This window comes from Amblyomma mixtum, chromosome 7, assembly GCF_055824585.1.
Source record: "Amblyomma mixtum isolate Tamu chromosome 7, ASM5582458v1, whole genome shotgun sequence".
Taxonomy (NCBI): domain Eukaryota; kingdom Metazoa; phylum Arthropoda; class Arachnida; order Ixodida; family Ixodidae; genus Amblyomma; species Amblyomma mixtum.
Window position 1 is genome coordinate 17133954 of NC_143018.1, and position 19526 is coordinate 17153479.

Consider the following 19526-nt stretch of genomic DNA (forward strand, 5'->3'; position numbering starts at 1 on the left):
GTCTTGGTGCCCGTTGCGTAGTCAAGGAGCCAGAAGACAGCTTTTACTATGGGCGCCCTCCTATCATGTACTGCATGGTGGCAAAATAAACATTACTATTATAAGTAACGTGATATAAGTTACATCTGAGACATCTGCTTCATCGCTCAACACCGATACCGAATTTTCTGCAGAAAGGGAGTCTCAACGGTAACGCGTTATAGCTTTGAAGATTATTACTAGCCTTGAAATTCATGAATGGCCTCATAATCAAGATCTTTTTCAGGAGGTCAACTACCTAGCATTCGAATCCGAACTTGCCAAGCTTTTCTTGGTGGGCATAAAAAAACCTGCGTACGCTAACAAGAGTTCGGGATTGGGCTAAGTGCAATTTAATTTATGCGAGATCTGCACTGTTGGTATGGTCCCTTTAATGGAGTAAAACCTCAGTTGGCAGATTGCGCTGCAGAAATGCACAGCGCATCATGCGGCATGTGTTGTCAGTAACGTAATTGGAGAAAGTTTTTCTTGCTGGGAACGCCTGCCCATTCCAACAGAGGTAAACACCTATCTTAAATGTGTCATGGTACTATGTGAAGCCAGCCGGTACGGAAAGCATTCGTGCTAAAGGTACCTACCGGCCGCAGCCACCCTTGCTGTACACAAAGAAGCGGGAGCTGCCTGGCCAGCCTTGCCCTTTTCGTTTTCCTGTGGTTGCGGCGCAGCGTTTCTTTCTTGCCACAGCTGAGGGTCACTTGTTGCCATTCGCTTTCGCGCGCTATAAATCAACTCTTATTTATTCCTAAACCTTCTGTCTCATCAAATCTTCCGTTAAAAACACGCAATCCAGAAAATACTTATATGTAGACGTGTGCTTCGAAGTACCTTTTTGGCACGAAACACCTTTTTAGAAAAAGCTACACTAGGCTGGCAGAAGCGCATTTCGCGGAGCCTGCCAAAGGCCACTATTGCGGATGCGCTGTTACCATGGCAACCAGTACCATGGCACCCACGGCGCCGCACTGCGCATGCGCAGTCACACAGTGCAGCTGGGATACAAGCCGGAAGCGATGCGCTCGCTCCTCAGACGCGCATCATGGAAGAAGTAGAGTGGCCACGTGCTCGTCACGGCAGCGGAACAGGCTGCGTAAAATTGAGTCTTCCAACCCAGAAGCCCTCGAATGGTACAAGGCCGGCCGACAGCGTGATAACGAGGCGAGAAAGGCAAAGCGGGCGGCCCAGACGCCCGAAGAACGAGAGGAACGTCTCGCGAAGAGACGCCGCCAAGCTGCTGAACGACAACTACGGTGTGTCGCTACCGAAACGTCAGTAGACGAAACTGCTTTCGCTACGTGTACCCTGGTCAAGCTGAGCTAAGCCACTTCCAAATTTTTAGATCTCATTGTGGGCAGGTTAAGCCGAACATCACCCGGGAACCACGGCGAACGCGATGGCGAACATGACGCCGAATTGACGTCCAAATTCTGGTCGAGCATTCGGAAACTAACCGTCTTTATGGGTTTCGATTCTTGAAAATATTGCCACCTGGCGTTCTCAGGTGGCGCTGAAGTGTCTTCGAAGACGTTGAAGTGTCTCGCGCTGGCTGGCTGGCTGCTACATTCTGCTGGTTAGCGACCTGTCGCCCTGTTTTCCGTTACATATTTTGGTGGAGGTGCTGGGTATTTGGGTGAGGTGCTTGAAAATTGCGATGCCGGATCAAAACGCACGTCTACGGTTGTGTCAAAGCGCGTTTGCGTCAGAAAAATCGTTTTCTTGCGTTAGCATTATAACCCACATTTGCGTAAACTCAGTCCGCCGTAGTCCATGTGAAGCCTTATAGCTAGAAGTCGCATTGGAAAACTCATCATGCTTAGAGTCTACAGTGGGTTTTGAATCCGTAGAGCGCGAACATATCAGCCTCATTTTCCACTGGTTAAAGGCGTATAGACACCTAATTTTGGTGCCATGTTTGGTGGCATGTCTTGTGGGCTAGCTGATTCATTTTCAACGAAGAGGGAAACAGAAACAATGCTGCGCCCATGGTGTCGTATTCGTTTCTTTAGCTCCTGTCCTCTTTCTTTCTGGCAGCTTCTAGCCTTCCTCTCTACAATATGATCTTACTGCTGTAATGGAGACCTGGACAAAGTAAGGTGAGTTCCCCTGCATACCTGGCTACACTACAGTACCATTACCAAAAGATAGAGCCCCTCCAGGTTGCTGCGCCACTCTTATTTAAAGCAGCGTAAGTCATAAAGAGCTCAGTGATTCCGCACCAAAATTCCGAAAGCAGGGAAGCGGTTTTTATTCAACTCAAGAAAGAGCTCATAGTAGGCGTAGTAATCGCCCTCCAGACTTGTTTATGTGCCAATTCTTGTCCCCTATGAAAACTATTTTGGCGCCTCATGTCCTGAAGGACCTACTAGTAATAGGCGGTCACTTCATTATTGATCTGAAAGGCAAGACGGTCACGGTTAAATAATTTTGTTCGAATCATTCCTTATCAAAAACATCATTATCAATCCACCTGGTGGATTAGCTTATCAGTCAGGAACAATGACGTTTTGTCTAGCCTTGATATGAACGCTTGCGTCGATGCTGGTAAGATGAACACTACAGACCATTGTTCTAGTTTTCTGTTCTTACCACGATCAAGACGGCTCATAACTAGACGGTTAGACTCTGATAACTGTTCCAATATTATATATTGGGTGATATTTACTTGAAAATATGGACTGTGGAAGTTTGTATAGTGACGTCGTTGATACAGAATTTTCAGTTTCGTCCGCACTATTGTGCAAGTAATTACCAGGTGAAAGCTAATGTATTCACGGCACGGCAATCAGCATGTCAGTTATTCACCGCCTGCCCGTACAGCCGTTGAACCAGCGTAACCAATCGTTCTGGTACCACGTGAGCTTGAGTCACGCTTTCTTTTTGCCGTCTGCAGGCGCGGCTGCGGCGTAAGCGGAAGCAGCAGGGGTAATCTGTTTGTCGTCTGCTTGGGCTTTGAAAGCTATTATCGTAGATGAAGCGATCTAACCTTACAGGCTCGATCAAAGCCTTGCAGCTGAAACCTGATTTCATGGCAGTTTTCATGGTCATGCACCACTATATAGGTGACTAAAAAACAGTAAAATAAGTTGAAAATGAGGGCAGCACAGGAGGCAATTTGGCATGGCATTATTTGCGTTCATACACGTGCTTTAAACAGTTTTTTTTGTGTGATTGTAAATTGTGGCGTTTATCGTCCCGGAGAGACTCACTGGCTTTGAGAGACGCCGTAGCAGTGGCTCCGGATACATATAGACCACCCTGGGATTAATTACGTGCGCAGACATCGCTCAGAAAGCAGGCGCTTTTTTGCTTCACCTCCATCGAGGTACGGTCAATGCGTCCTCGATGGAACCCGTGACCAGTCAGCAGCAGAACGCCAAACCCACTTGGCCACAACGGAGCGCCACTTCTCAGGCGTTCCGTGAGTTTCTTTACCTGGTCTTTTCCAATAAGGCTCCTCACCGCAGCCACCATTAGCGTGAAAGAACGATTGTATTGTCTCAGAATGTATTAATAGCTTCTTGTGGAATAGTTGGTAATTCATCCAGAAAGAGTAAGCAGCCCTAAAAAAGAGCGCCGAAGAAACAGAAGATAGGAGCAGCGCTGACAATGATGTCTGCTTTATTGCAGGAAACAGACCGGAATCTGTACAAGGTAAGAACATCACTTGACGAAACGCGGGAACGCAAAATCCGACCGCGCATCCACCAACAGTATGGAAAATGACGTGGTCAAAGGAAACCACGTGATACGTACGCGCACATGCCAGTATATCAGAGACACAAGAAGCCGAGGCCGAACCGCCACAGTCGGGATGCATTTGCTCAAGAAAGATCATATCAAAAGCAGAGTCAAACGCTCGTAGCAAAAGCAGTGTCAGGACTAAAACGTAACCTTAAAAAGACACTAAAACACAAGAGCAAAAACCATCATCAAGAGGAAAAAAGATGCGGTCACATTGGTCAGAATAATAAAATAAACGGGCACAATTTATAAACGCATACACAAAAGGCTATTTCCTTCTATGATAGCGTAATTCAAGGCGAGCTGATGCACCGGTAACCGGCATTGGAAGCGAGAACGCCTTCAAAGCCTCGAAATACTCGGAATACAAAAGAGAAATATCATAAAGGCGGAGAGAACACAACTCTAGAAAGCCACTGGGCACACCAACACACTGATGAAGAGACAGAACAGAAGCGAAATTTTACAGTCAAATAAAAACTCGTGAAGAAGTCCTCAAGCCGTAATGATAGACAATAATTAGGATTTATTTGTACATAAAACAGAATAAAAAGATAACACTTGGACGCACTATATATATGTCTCGGTTACCAACTCGTGAATTCACCCTTAAAATTTCTAACGCTAGCAGGCGAAACGACTCGCACGCTCTCTGTCTATAGTAGTACTTCTTGCTGAATAATTTGCCTTTATTTGCTTTTCGTCCAGCATGTAGCGATGGCTGAAGAGATTTAGGGGCAGAACCCTTGAGTCGCGAGCTGACCCTCGCACGTGACAAATTCGTAAGTTACGGAAACATGCACAAGCACGCGTAAATAACTCTATAATCCCGACGTAACACAAATATTTGTAAACATATACGGTTCCAAGTTGTCCAAGACATCGATTGTGGATATAGTGCTAACGAGGTCATAGGTGTTATGTGTCCACCACGAAGACATCGAAGCTGATCTCGCTCTCACTGGTGAAGCCATTCGATTCGAGGTGTGACCAACTGCGGAAGAATTCTTGCTGCCATCCCTCAGCAAGCAGCTCTCGAACGTCTACCTCTTCCAAGAAACAAACACTCTTATTTCTTTCTTTATTCCAGATTTTCACGTCCTCCACATGTGACGCCAAACGAGAAGTATCGAAGGTACCTTCAAAGCTAAAACGGAGGTCCAAGAATTCAACACACGCCCCCACAGCGACTCTGAGGTAAACGTCTTTCCAGTGCCACTTGTTCCCTGTCAGGACCGTTTTAAACTCAGGAGTCTGGGTGTAAAGGCCGCGAGCATTTTTAACTTTCAAGGAGTAAAGGACGCGCCTATTCTCTCCACGACTTCTCTCAAAAGAGTAGACATGTAAGACTTCGACGATATCGGTACTGCAAGAATGAGGAACGTCTTCCCACCAAGCAACAGGCCGCCTCACATGCTGGACAGCTGTCGGGTACCCGTCTTCGAGGTAAGCGAGTGATTGGCCGGCCAACACTTCCAGTCTTCGCAGGATGTGCCTCTTCTCCAAGCTCCACTCCAAAGGTGCTTCGCCCTCTGCGCGCTCTTCTTCGTTAGATCCGACACTCAGTTGAGGGGTGAGGTCTTCGGGCTGCGACTGTACCTGTTCCCTCACTGCCACTGAAGGTCCTTCGGCAGGTTGTGTGCGCCCGTAGTTCAAACTACCATTCGTACTTCTGAGTGTTTCCACGATTTCCCGCATGAGGACAGCGTGGTTTGCCATGTCCTCTGAGAGTCGGTTAACCTGGCTCTCCATTGCGGGCAGCTGGTTCTGGAACGGTTCCCTAAGGAGCGCCTTGAATTCCTCCAGGGTGGAGATGACATCATTTGTTCGAAAGACGCGGTCGCCTCTTGAGTCCGGACTGTCGGTTGTGGAAACAGCGCGGGCGGCGTCGCTGCATCTGTTCACGTAGTGCGTCGCTAAGGCCACATGCGCAACACTGTTGCCACAGCGCGGGCACTCGACTGCATGGAAGGCGCATTCGTCCTCGTAGTGTCGGAGCACACTTGGCAGGGAACCCACGTACTGGCAGCCATGGACGTCGTTCCAGCAATAAACCTGGCGGTGAAACAAAGGCAGGGTGAAACAAAATCACGCCTCAAAACTACTACAAAAAAATGCGGTTACTAGACCAGACCACCAAAAACGTAAGAAAAAATTGGGTGGTGGTTGGACGTAGTTATACCGAGTTGGCGTGCGAAAACACAAGTTCAATCTTGAATTGGACGTCACAATTACTCAGCCTTTAAAAAAGAAATTTATTTACTAATTATCTTTATTTTTTTGTAACGCTTGTTATAAGCTAGTGCTTTAAGTGCAGGGAAGAAGCGTTCTGCGATTTTTATTTAGCCTTGTCGCCGCCGCGGTGGCTCAGTGGTTATGGTGCTCGGCTGCTGACCGAAAAGACGCGGGTTCGATCCCGGCGGCGGCGGTTGAATTTCTTTGGAGGAGAAATTCTAGAGGCCCGTGTACTGTGCGATGTCAGTGCGCGTTAAAGAACCCCAGGTGGTCGAAATTTCCGGAGCCCTCCACTACGGCGTCTCTCATAGCCTTAGTCGCTTTGGGACGTTAAACCCCATAAACCAAACTATTTAGCCTTGGCACTTGCAGATTACTTGTTACTGGCTGTGCTGAGACAGCGTTGTGACATGGTGAGTGAGCGTTATAAATATGTCCATTTTCATCGAGTACACAGCTGGTAGTGTACACCTGAGTTGCCTTTTTCTTTCTTGTGTTGTCGTCGCGTTGCGCCGCAGTATTTTCAGACAAACAGTACTCTCCGTTTCCCTGCCATAAAAAGTAAGATGGGCTCTCCCTGTCTTAAATATCTACTCTCAATTATTTGTAGTTTCACTCCTGCGCACGCTACGATAAGCGCCACTGATGCGATCATTTTTAGCAAACACTTCGCATTACACCGTGCCGCTTCCGCCTAATTGCATCTGCTTCCTCCGATGTCACCAATTCTTGATTTTAAATCACTTTATTTAGAAAATCTTTCGGCAACCATTTGAATTAATGAAAACAGCTCAATTATTTGAGGACAGCGCACGGCGACTACTGCTGCCGGCTGCCTAGCTTCCGCGTAAGCTCTGAAGACAGAGCTACATCGGCACTTCTCCAGTATTGTACGCGCATCCTGCTATGTAAGCAATCGTCGGTTCGAGGTTACTGTAGCCAGAACTACGCTCGACTGCCATTTGCATACGCCAAGGCTTGTGAAATCGTTCTTCGCAATCGCCGAAATCGCACGCACATATTCTATGTACTCGCTATCGGGCCCTTCACAGTACGCCGGCAGTACGCCGCCGACTGATATTTAAGAATCTGGCAAAAGTTAATCGCCGATTACTGTTAAAGTGTGAAGATATGAAACGCAGCGGCTCGTTTCGCTTTTTGTAGCGTAAGCTACACTACGCGGGATGGAAGGAGCTTCGCGTGCCCTCTGCGCCGACCATATCGCGCAGACGCGGCAGCCGCGTGACGTCACGAGAGGCGCAACGTCCCCCTCGCCGCCGCCGCCGCCGCCGGTGCGCGCGCTCCTCTCCGACGCTCCGCCGGTCGACGCTTTCCAGAAGCGTGACGTCATCGTATCAGCAGACGCGCTGGAGCTGCGTGCGCCCGCCACTGTGTTTACGACTGCCGCTGTGCCCGCTACTGCGCATGCGCGGTAAGGGCGAACCTTGAGTTTATAACGCGCGGGGCATATGGTTGATGCAATGGGCTCTTCATGGAAGTTGAAGAGTGTCGAGCCGCTGCCAGTCGGCGGAGAAGACTGGAAAACCTCAGTTCCTAAGACCCCGAGGTTGTCGCTTGGCAGCTAGCCGCTCACATTACGTATATCGTGGCATAGCACAGCTAAGCCACTGCCATTTTTTTTTCTACAGGCATAAGGTAGGCACCAGCGCAGTTTCTTAGGCCGTTGCCTCACCGGGAGTGATGCCTTCGCTCGGCCGCGGGCCTAGCGACGGCGACAAGCGACGAGCAGCGCCTTCGCGCTGTGTTTTGCCCGTGTCGCTTGCCTCGCCGTTTGTTTCCATGCGCCGGCACCCGATGAAAGCACATCTTCGCTGGTGCTCGTACGTCTCGTGTGTAACCTTGGCTAGCATGTGGTCGTGGTTTCCGATTAAGTTTTTAAATATTTAACTGTACAGAATATCATGCCAACTAGTCCCTCATCGCACGCTCTTGGGTCGCGTTACGCACACCTTTTACAGCGTTACGGGGTAGTTGGTCATGCTGACGTCGTCGTCGGACCAGTGTGACAGACCGGTGCGTCAGCGTCAGCATCTATCTGCGTACCGAAAGGCCCACCGAGGTTAGATCGGCGTCGCATCTGCCTGGCGGGACCGGACCCTTGCTATCCCGACGGAAATCTACGTTACTGTTGTCGATATTGCGACACGAGTCACTCATATGAGGGCTTGGTTTGGTTTGGTTTATTGGGGTTTAACGTCCCAAAGCGACTCTAGCTTTGAGGGACGCCGTAGTAAACGGCTCCGGAAATTTCGACCACCTGGGGTTCTTTAACGTGCCCTGACATCGCACAGCAACGACTGCTATTTCGATCGCACACGCAAGTAGGACCTCGTTGCGCGCATTGCAAAAACGACAGCAGACGACACTGCTCTGTGTACGCCCTTGTGACGGCACGCGAGTATTCAGTATGGCGGTCACTGCCGGTGAGAGGAGTTTCCCGGTATCAATTTCGGTCGCTTTTTTTTCGGGGGGGGGGGGGGGGGGGGGGATATATACAGCGTGTCCTGGACACTCAAATTTTGCAAATTGAAAACCTTTCTCAGCTTGTACGTAGAGCTTACTCTAGCGCACTAATCGGTAGTGCTACATAGGGCTAGAAACCGCTTACAGTCAATTGCATCACAGGCTCTTGTATTATTTACTGAAATCTATAAAAACATTAGTCTGAAGAACAACCATGTCATGGCCCTTTTAGGGTTGAATAAACGACCGTGATGAACTGAAGTTAACGCTAGTTATGAAGCAAGATAAAACCTTCCAATTTGAACGTAGAGCTTACCGTTATAAGCACCAATCAGTAGTGCCGCATGTGGCTAGAAACAGACTACAGTCGAGTTCGGTATGCAGTACGTTGGATGTACACCTAGAAATGCGAATTTGCCTTTTAAAGGGGGGGGGGGGGGGGAGGGGGATATAAATTGCGCACTACGCAGCATTATATGTTTTCGTTATTACTCAGGATAGCACAAAAAGTTCTAGCATAAAAAGTGATAGCACAAAACGTGCAACTGTTTTATCTACCGGATGCAGGCAATCAAGTAAACAGTTTTTGTTCTTCAGTCAGAATTGATGCCTACTGTCTGTACACCGCGTGCGAACTGTGGACCGAAAATTGCAGTAAATTAATGAACCGATGCACATATGGACTGCACTAGACGTCACGTTTGCAATGATGCTGAAGCATGCTGAGCTTCAAACACTAAAGCCTGCAGCGATAAACGAACCAGGTAAGCGCGCTGCCTTTCACTGTAGTCCTATTCGCTAGATGGCGGCTCGAATAACGTGGGTGCAAAGCCACCCACTTGTAGGAACACTGCTACAACCCAAAGCTTGCAGGCAACCGAGTTGCAATGAAAAGAAAAAAAAAAGCCGATGCTGAGACGGCGATAGAATATCGAGTGTAAAAACACGTAACATAGGCAGCCGGTTCGAATTCCTGCCACGAGCTAGTCTAACTTGTAAGTTTATGCTGCACGAAACACGAAATCGTATTCCACGACCCTGAACATTCTGCGGCAAACGGTTGAGCTGCAATGTTCATATGAAGATTCGTAAAGACGTGGAATTGGGGATACATAAGTCACCGGTTCGAATCTTGCCGCGAGCTATGCTCTAAATTACCTAGTAAATTTACGCTGGACGAAAAGCTGAATCGTGTGACACCATTCGGAACATTCTGCGACAAACTGTTGGCCCACAAATTTTACACGAATGTCGGGACTAAGTGGCCCGACTTTGGCGCCTGCCAGACACGGATATATATACGGGATCGACACAACGAACTTTCTAGAGGCATGTGTACTGTGCGATGTCAGTGCATGTTAAAGAACCCCAGGTGGTCGAAATTTCCGGAGCCCTCCACTACGGCGTCTATCATAGCCTAAGTCGCTTTGGGACGTTAAACCCCAATAAACCGAACCAAACAATGAACTTTTAAGTTGCCGTGCTCGAGCCTTAAGCTGCCGCCTGTCATTTTATTCCATGATGTAAGCACCTCGGCAACCATGGAAACCACTGGATTATGACTTGCGTGATAACTTACAACGCATAACGCTGATACCCGGAACCAGAGAAGTAGAGCTTAACCCTCTAATACAATGTCGCTGTTATGCAGGCCGCCATCACGAATTCTATCCGTGGAATCAGCATAACTCGGAGCCTCGAAACACGACCACAAGAGCTAACGCTCTGAAATTAATAAGATAGTGCTTCTTATGCATCTTGCGTTATGGTTACAAGCTCCGTGCATATAACAGTAAAAGAATGTAGGCGTCCGCACGCCAACGCTTCTCTGCTGTCACGACAGCTTTGGTAAATGAACAGTTAAATTATGAGTAAACAGCCAATCAGGCACTGCGCACTTACTTGAAGACTGCCGATTTTCTTCTCGGGGAAAGGAATCTTCGTGCACTCTTCATAGTCGAAGGCTTCCCGGTCCAGAGGACAAAGGCCTCCGGCGTCACCTTGGCAGATGCCGGTCTTGCAGGACATGCAAAGCGCGTGCGTGCAAGGCAGCAGCAGTGTGCTTCTGGAAACCACCCCACAGAGGGAACACGCGTAGCGATGAATGGTGTCCTCTACAAACCGGGTCTGCCTCCATTTGACACCGCCAACGCCTCCAGCGCTCAGCCGCAGCAGCCTTCCGTTTGCTGGGTCGGGCACAGTACACATCGAGCCGAACAGTTGGTGGCGCCGGTAGTGAAGGCCGCGACAGGCAAACGCGGTCGCTATCGCCGCAAAGAGAATCGAATTCGATGGCAGACGCGGTGTGCTCTCTGCAGGGTGCTGGCGAAGACTAAAGCGCTCACACAGCCCTGCGATTATTTCTTTAACTTCAGGATGAATGGATGGATAAGGCTGAACCAATGGGGCGGCGACAAACTCCACCTAGCCATGACTCGCGAAATTTCGCTCTTGTCTTGGTTTTAGCCACCAGTCAGGTAGCTTTCTCTTTGTTATTTCTACTCGCTTGAAATCCATTTTTCCTTCACTGTCCTTAAATCCAAATGCTTTGTTGGTGAAGCCCTTTACAGAAAAGCGTCCGGATGATTTCCCGAGCCCTTCACTACGACGTCCCTCATTGCTGGAGTCGCTTGGAACGTTAAAGCCCCATAAACCCCGAAACAATTTTTTAATGTTTTTTTGAGATAAAAATGAACATTAACATTAAATCCGCCCTTCTTTATCCAACGTCTTGTTTGCGCTCCTTTTAGTCTAGTATAAATCTTTACATTCTGCATACAAACGGACAGCACGGTTACCACCTGTAACGGGAACTGCCGCGACAAAATTCGCGGCAAGTATCGCTTAAGGCTCGTGTTTTTTCTAAGATAGCGTCGATACGCGCCCTTGAATCACGTGATATGAGCGACCTTGGTGCGCTGCGCGTTGGTACCATATTTTCGAATGCATTTTACAAGCTACTTCACGGTTGCACCTATGGAAGCGTAGCTTTGATTTTCGCATTTTGTTCTGGCCTAGGTTTGGTTTATTGGTTTATTGGGGTTTAACGTCCCAAAGCAACTCAGGCTATGAGGGACGCCGTAGTGTGAAGGCCTCCGGTCATTTCGACCACCTGGGGTTCTTTAACGTGTACTGACATCGCACAGCACATGGGCTTCTGCCCTAAGTTGCAGGTCGAGCTATTGGTCGTAGCGGACTCTGCTCTCTTCCGTTCGAAATATCCTGCCCGCCTGAAATATTGCACGTGCACAGGGCCCGATAGCTGTTACATGCAAATCAATCAGACAAGACGTTCATTAGTCAAGTGGCTAAATATTTCTCACGCGTCACGTCATCACACCGAACGATGCGCTCAACAGAGGTGAAGAGGAATACGATAAGCGTCGCCTTCGCACGCGCATGCGCATGCACCGCCCGCAGTGCAGAGCGTTTCCCCTCGCCTGGCACTCTCCCGGAGACAGCCTTCCATCGCGTCTTCCTCCTCTCTTTTTCCTGTGCAGATATGAACACAGCCTACCACACCGTGATTGCGGCAGACGGCGGACGAGCAGCTCACTGTGTGAAACGAAGACCTGAAGAAAAACGAACAACGCCTACCAGGTTTTATTTCAGCGTGCGCCCGATAGCTGTAAAGAAAAGAGGCCCGATTCATCTTTCGTATGAACTGATTGCCATTGCAAAATGTGGACGCTGAGGTTAAATGTCATTCCAGGACGCCTTAATCACAAGGCTGTCGCCATCGAAGGGAAGATCTACTCTTTCCACTCTTGCGACACCTGGTTCCCGGGTGGTGATGAACTCTCAGGGTGCCTCATCGTCGTGTACACCTTTGACCCGGCATCGTCAGGGTGGGATTTCGTGCCGGCTCAGTCGCTACCCGGTGATACGCCGATTAGCGTTTCCGGCCGTAGCGTTGTAGCCTACGATAAGTGCGCCTACATGTGGGGCGGATGGCACATCAGCCCAACGTATAACGGTCTATGGCGCTTCGATACCCAAGCCATGACATGGAGCCGGCCGGACGTCAGCGGCGAAATCCCGGAAGCGGACATCAACCACTCGGCGTGCGTGCTTGGTCACCGGATGTACATATTTGGTGGCACGGACAGGGTTTCATCGAACTTTGTACATTTTCTGGACCTCGAGACCCTGGAGTGGCATCGTGTCCCGACCAGCGGAGAGGCCCCCCTCGGGCGCTGCTGCCACACGGCCACCGCCATTGGAACCCGCATGTACGTTTGGGGTGGCAGCCTAGTAGGCTCGCGACCCGGCGACCGTTATGACAATTGCTTATACTATCTGGAAACGACCACTGCGACGTGGGTACGCCCACAAGGGCAAGGCGTGGCCCCGGAGGGACGCGAGTGCCACTCTGCGTTCGTGTACGATAGAGAGCTGTATATCTTCGGTGGCTACAACGGAATGCTGAACACATGCTTTGCAGATATGCACAAGTATGACGCCGAACAGTCGTGCTGGACTAAAGTGACGCCAGTTGGATCAGGCCCGTCTGCGAGGTACTCGCCCGGCTGCTGTGTGCTTGGGGAGAGGGTGTTGGTCTTCTGTGGATTCGGGCCTCCACCCAGCCGTGAGGACGAAGAGCATCTCGAGGACATTTCTGAGGAAGAAGAGGATCTGACGGACCTGCACGTGTTGCACTTAGCACCGACGCTGCAGAACTTGTGTATGCTTGCAGTCATCGATGCAGGTCTGGATGTGGGCGAATTACCAGAACCGATTATAAAAGAGATCAACACCATCAAATCAGGACAATCTTAATCGCCGGATTGGTGTTGCACGCCGACCTAACTGAGGACCTCGGACGCAGCCTGGATTCGCGGTGCGGTGGCTAATATGAAGACTTTAATGTCTCTATTTACGCTGGCAGTAAGTACTTTTTTTTTCCACCTGGGGAACAAGGCGCACTTTGCAACCGCCCAGATGTCGACCTCCATTGCGTCGCTCGGGGCGACCTCAGCAGCCTAGAGAGCAGTGAACGTGGTTTCCAACTATTGTGCGCGATCTGCGAGCGCATTGACCGCCTCACGCAACACTGATGTTTTGTTCGCTCGAACGGGGTGCCCGGTCACTGCTGCGTCGCGGACAACGAACGGGCCTGCTAATTCACCTCTGCTGCAGATCACCTGCCCCCAAGGGACCTCCACTTGCACTGCAGGAAGTGCGTGCACTAATCCCTCTAGATCCTCGGTCGGCTTCTGAACATGGGATCGCACACAGTGTTTTCGTCGTCTGCTCAGCCTCCCTGACGCGCTGCAATGGCGCGGTGAGTGCCGGTTTCCAAGAGCGCATTGGTTGTGTGTAGCCCAGAGAAGGGCAGTTCCGTTACGGACTTGAGACAAGCGAAACATCCCGTGTTTGCTTGAACTAAATAGTAGCCCTTTTAGATTGACACGTACGATCTGCCGCTTTTTTTTTTTTGCGTGCATTGCGTAGCATTGATTGTGCATGTGTTCATGATTGACGCGGCTTCTGCCTAGGATATTCAGTTGCATTCACAGAGATTACGTTGACGCGATAGCGGTTCAGGCACCGCTGTCCAGAAAGTCGTTGTTGTGAGCGAAAATCCGGTGGCGTAGGGTGGCCCAGGTGGCCGCCCGCCGAGAAACAACCTAGGTGGGTCACCCAGGTCATCGTGCACGCATTAGGCGGTGAGCACTTACGGTGCACAGACTGAATGAACCTTCTTTATTGGGTGAATATTATGTGGGACTGACCGCACATGTATTGCGTGATTGATGCATGAAATGATGTACAGAAATGTCAGCGGCGCTGTTAGAGATAAACTTAACGTCCGTGGTGCGCCGACGCGTATTATTTGTATTTTACGGAATGCTGTAACATAGACATGCAGACTAGTATGAGAAATATCTTTTTGATTTTAGAGTGAAAGTAACGGGAAGGATATGTGTGTCAATAAAACCATGAAAAATGTGTTCTTCGTTCTCCGTACATTCGCCCAGCACTGCGATTACCGTTGTTGACCAGCGGCGCAGCAAATTGAAACGTGCCGCAAACAGCAAAAAAACAAAAAAAAAACTGTGCGAAAACCGAAGCCAAGCGTGGAGAGCGGACGCGCGCAGCAGGCAGACAAGGATACATCCGCCCACCTCTCCTAGCGGGCCCGATTTTGGACCAGTCTAGGGGCGTGAAGCAGATGGCATGCGTACACGCGAACACCCCCCCCCCCCCCCCTCCCCCATTCGTTTCGGTCGTCCGTTGTCATGGAGATAACTCGTACAGCATTCGCTATGAACGTAACTGAAGGAAGAATTGGCGCTACCGTCTGTCATTCGTGGCCGCTGGGAGGTGCAGAAAGTTTCACCACCCTGGTACTGGTTCATCGCTTAAAGGTGCACCACTGCGCCAGGGCTCCCAGTGATATGTCAATGTAGAGTAGACAATGACACATTTCGCATATATAGGCTTTTATCCATTTCCCTTAAGGCGGTGCGTGTGTGTAACCTCCAGTTGTTTATTCCCAATCAGTTAATCTATCCCTTCTTTTCTGCGCAGCCCTCGATTTAAAGTGAGCGACAAACTCTCAGTTTCTCATGCAAGTTCTGCGTATATTACAAACCTGCCCACAGGTACAATGCGAAACCCGTTTCCAGGAAACTTGAGAACTTTTATTCACGAAGAAAAGATAGCGCATGACTGCAAAAGCGGCATCGCTTGTTTCGTTGTCAGTGGCCTATCTATAGAGCGCCGATCGAAACCGCGTATGCCTCCGGTGCTCAAGTGTGGGGGCGCATTAGTTTATTTTCAGTTGCGAGGCGCCTTGGATCGCGTTGGCCTCATTTTTTTTTTCTCTTTGCCGGTTCTTACACATTCGTTCTTCTTTCTGCAGCTAGCGCTTTTTGGCGAAAGGGGCGATCTCTTTTTTTTTTTTTAACACAGCGCTGGCGGACAAACGGACGAGAATGAAGACACACAGAAGACACAATGCACACTTGCAGGCAACAACAAGAACAACGACTTGCAGGCCTGGCAGGCTGTGCCGCCTGCATTGGGCCTTGTCGATGTAAAACACTCGTGCTGCCCGCTAGATTCCAGAAAGCTCGCTTCTCACAGCAAGTCGCATCATAGTTACGTGGGCTGGCTGCCACAGGAAACAGCCCTCCCGCTAACACGCCTGCAAGGCCTCCTCGCCAACCGAATCACGGTACGCAGATTAGCTCCGCTGATTCGCATGCCCCTCAGTCTCGTTGCTACGCAAGTGCACGGTAGAAATGGGCTCCCTGAGAGCGAAAGAAACGACGTGATGCTATTTGGGGCGGCCGTGGACTGCAGAACGAACAGCTCATCGCGCGCGTATACATCGGCGGCGACGACGCGAGCGGGTGACATTGTTTTTTTTTTTTTGTGTGTATGTGTGTGATGTGAAGAGTGCACGTAAGCTTCGAGATATACTCAAAAGCATTCGACCAGCAGTGGCACTCTGACGTCTTTCATTCGGCAAAACATATGATTGATAGGTTTGAAAAATCTGGCATCATTGAATGCAAGTTCAAGTGGGCAAGAAATTGAGCAGTTCAGCTTTTTGACATCAAGCTCATAAAGGCTTATCAAAGACAGCTACGAAGGTCGCCAGCGTAAGGATCAATTTTGGATATTTTTAGTTTTTGGCAACTCTCATCGCACACCCGGAAGAAGTTATAGCAACAATGTCTTTGAAACCTTTGGAAAGGAAACCTCATATTCAACAAAGATACTGGATGGACTCCTCATTGTCGTGTCAGGTCCGCGTTCTTCCGGAGCATGATAACACAACAGGCTTCCATTGAGAACAAAAGGACGTGCACTTTGAAGTTACATTTAATACCATCCTTTGGTGTGAGCCGACCATTCGCCGTGCCAGCCCAATCGGCCATGGAGATATGGGGCACAGACAAAGCCCTCTCTCAATATTAGTGTATTTTTTACTGTTCTGCGCTCCTGAGAATAGCAGAGATTGAAATTATCTCTTGAAGTCTCTCGGGGAACTGCCGCGATTTTCGAAATTTTTCCGGGTACATCGAGGGGTGGGGCAACGGTTATGACCCTGTAAAAGACGACATGTACAAACGCAACCGCTCTGCTGAGTACAACTGATAAGAAGTTCAAATTGCTATATTCTCTTGTAAAAGTTTGTTTTACGAGCTCCACGGTAAACAGTACTGCAAAGATTCCCTGATAATGGAACGGCAGCCTTTTCCAACCTAATGCATAAATGTTTTTTTTTTTTGCAATGATAGGACCATTATCGGTTTTATATTCAAGATATTGAGTTTGGGGTATTTAGGAAAGAAAATTTCTCCTGGAATATAAATAAGTTCAGTGTTTTAAGCCCTGAAATTGGCCGTCGAGCATTGGGCGCATTTACAAACGTCTAAAAACTTCCGGAAACCCACACACACTGGGAAGTAGTTGGATTTTCAATCCGCCCACCCCATTGGCCACAAACGTTCCGTCGCGTCCGCTCTATACAACCGTGCAGCCAGTCTTTGCTCCAGTCCTGCTCTGCGCTCTTCTCGACCTCGAGAAGAATGGCTATCCTCGACAACTGCTGCACAACGAACAACGTCGCTCTCTGCAACCTCCCGTGCCCCGACTTATCGGACAACAGAAGCGTGCGAGCGTTCCTCACGCCCGGGGGACAAGTGAGACTCTGGCACGGATATTCTCAAAATAAGAGGTGCGCATTGCGCACGTGCCGTCCAGCAAGCTGAAACGACAGCTCTGTCTCGTAAAAGACCGTCTGGAGCGCCCACGTTTCCCCGGAGTGGTGTACAATATCCCCTGCGAAAACTGTGATGCATCATACATTGGCGAATCAGGCGATTTCAAAAGAAGATTAAGAGAACACAAGAACGACGTCAACAAATGTCGCACCTCATCCAACCCGCCGGCAGAGCATGCTCAAACAAAAAATGGCTGAGGCTTAGCTAAGGTTAAGCCTAGTCAGATGCGAAGCATATTGATGGCTAGGCTTGGTAATACATGGCTTTCCTCGGTTGAATACTTGGTCATTTTAATACAACCACTAGAAGCCTTCGTCGTGGGGGAAGACAACGGCTTAGCTACAGCGGAACGCCGACTAACCCCGAGACGCGTGTTGGGTGAGCGCCTGGATTGCCACGGAAGCCGCGTCCGCCTGCCCGGAGCGTTTCACCTACACCGAGTGTGAACGCGCGTTCGAAATGCGCGGGAATGCCGCTCGAGGACATTCCGGCGTCTGTGCGATGGCATCGTTCTCCCTCTCCCAGCGCGTGACGGCGATCTGTCGTGACGTCATCGTGTCACGTGGTGTGGCATCATCGTGTCGCGTAATTTGGAGGCGCACAACCACAGGGACGGCGCGAGGTGGGCCCCCGTTTCTCCACTGTCGTGACGTCATCGTGTCACGTGGTGTGACGTCATGTATCACGTGATTTGGAGGCGCACAACCACAGCGACGGCGCGAGGTGGGCCCCCGTTTCTCCACTGTCGTGACGTCATCGTGTCACGTGGTGTGACGTCACGTATCACGTGATTTGGAGGCGCATAACCACGGTGAAGGGCTGAAGTGGTAGCTAAAGTAGTATGCTTCGCATAAAAAAACCACACCATTGACTGGGAGAACGCCCCAATCTTAGAAACCACGAAACCCACATCGTCATGACTGCTTGTAGAATCTTTTTATATACAGACCACGGATCATGTCACTAACAGGACGAAGGGTAACCTCCCGGATAACTACGCCCACTCACTGCGCTGTCAAGTGCGCATATAAGAAGCGGCCCATTTCGCCCATCCTTCACTGTGAAAAAGGGACCCGTAGGGATCCCGAAACGTCATGTTTTAAAACCATCTTTGGCGAGTGTATGTTTTATTTTACCACGCTGTCAACATGGCGGCGCCCACGTCGCCCGCTTCGGAGAGAAATTGTCAATGTTATTGGGTTTTTAAGGCAGAAGCCTTTACTGCCACATCTTTGTAAGCAGGAGTTGTCGACAGAGATGTCACGCTTTTCAGTTGGTCTAAATGGTCATGATGTCGCAGTGCGCGAATTTCAAACGGGGCCAATTGTACTTTGGCTAGTAACCACGCGACCAATTAAAGGGATGGTATAGTGATGCTCCAAATAAGTGGGACTGAGTTTACTTAATTAGTTCATTAACCAATTAGCGTAATTAACCTTTCTAGTCAGACCAGATAAATAAATAAAACCGAGTAGGAAATTGGTCGAGTGGGGAATCGAACCAGGGTCTCCGGAGTGCAAGACGAGCGTGCTAACCACTACGCCATGCCAGCACGATGGTTAAGAATGAACAAAGGCGCATCTAGTGAATACGGTCTCTTCATTCACTCCCATCTTCCTCCTTTCCCTTACGGTGAGGTTCAGGTGTCCACCGAGATATGTGAGACAGATACATTTCCTTTCCTCAAAAACCAATTTACCGACGAGCAAGGCGTAGAGCCCAACGGGCGATGGCTTTCTGTGGACTCCTTGGCAGCGTTGCAAGACGCTGTCGCGTTCCAGTCTTAGAGGCGAAGCCGAACGTCTTAACCATACGTCATCGACACAAGCAGCAACACCGCGCTCAAGGGCACAGCTTCACCGCAGTTTAGGTCAACAAAGTGCCCTTCTGAATTTTAGGAACATTCATTGCCCTTAAATGGAACGTGTGATATCCGCTTTGCCTCCCCTTGCCGGCAGCAGAACGAATGAGTGATAAACTGGCCCCATTTTGAATTCTGTGTAACGATTCCGCCGTTCCTAACCCTAACAAAACACCGCCGGCTGTGGATTGGCTTGATTTTGATTTTTACGCCAGGGTAGTCATAGCCTTGCCAAAAGTAGCCGTTCCGGCGGTCAGCTGGCCCACGAGCGATCGTGGCTGGCCCGTCGCAATGCTCGTAGCACGACTAATTTGGGGACGCCATGCAACCGGCTATCTACGTGGTACGAATTGGATAAGCTTGGCCAATGCCTTGGCTAAGCGCGAAAAATATGACAAAATGTTTTCAAATTATAACATCAGGTGGCG

General features: G+C 49.6%; 1 protein-coding gene across 1 annotated transcript; it reads right to left on the reverse strand.

Moving 5' to 3' along the window:
• Nucleotides 1–944: 944 nt before the first annotated feature.
• LOC149335117 (uncharacterized) lies at nucleotides 945–10704 on the reverse strand. The gene is made up of 3 exons (XM_089553881.1): nucleotides 10399–10704; nucleotides 5191–5832; nucleotides 945–1001 (listed from the first exon to the last, which is right to left on the reverse strand). The coding sequence occupies exons 1-3, from the start codon at nucleotides 10702–10704 to the stop codon at nucleotides 945–947; spliced, it is 1005 nt and encodes a 334-aa protein (XP_089410007.1).
• Nucleotides 10705–19526: the final 8822 nt, after the last annotated feature.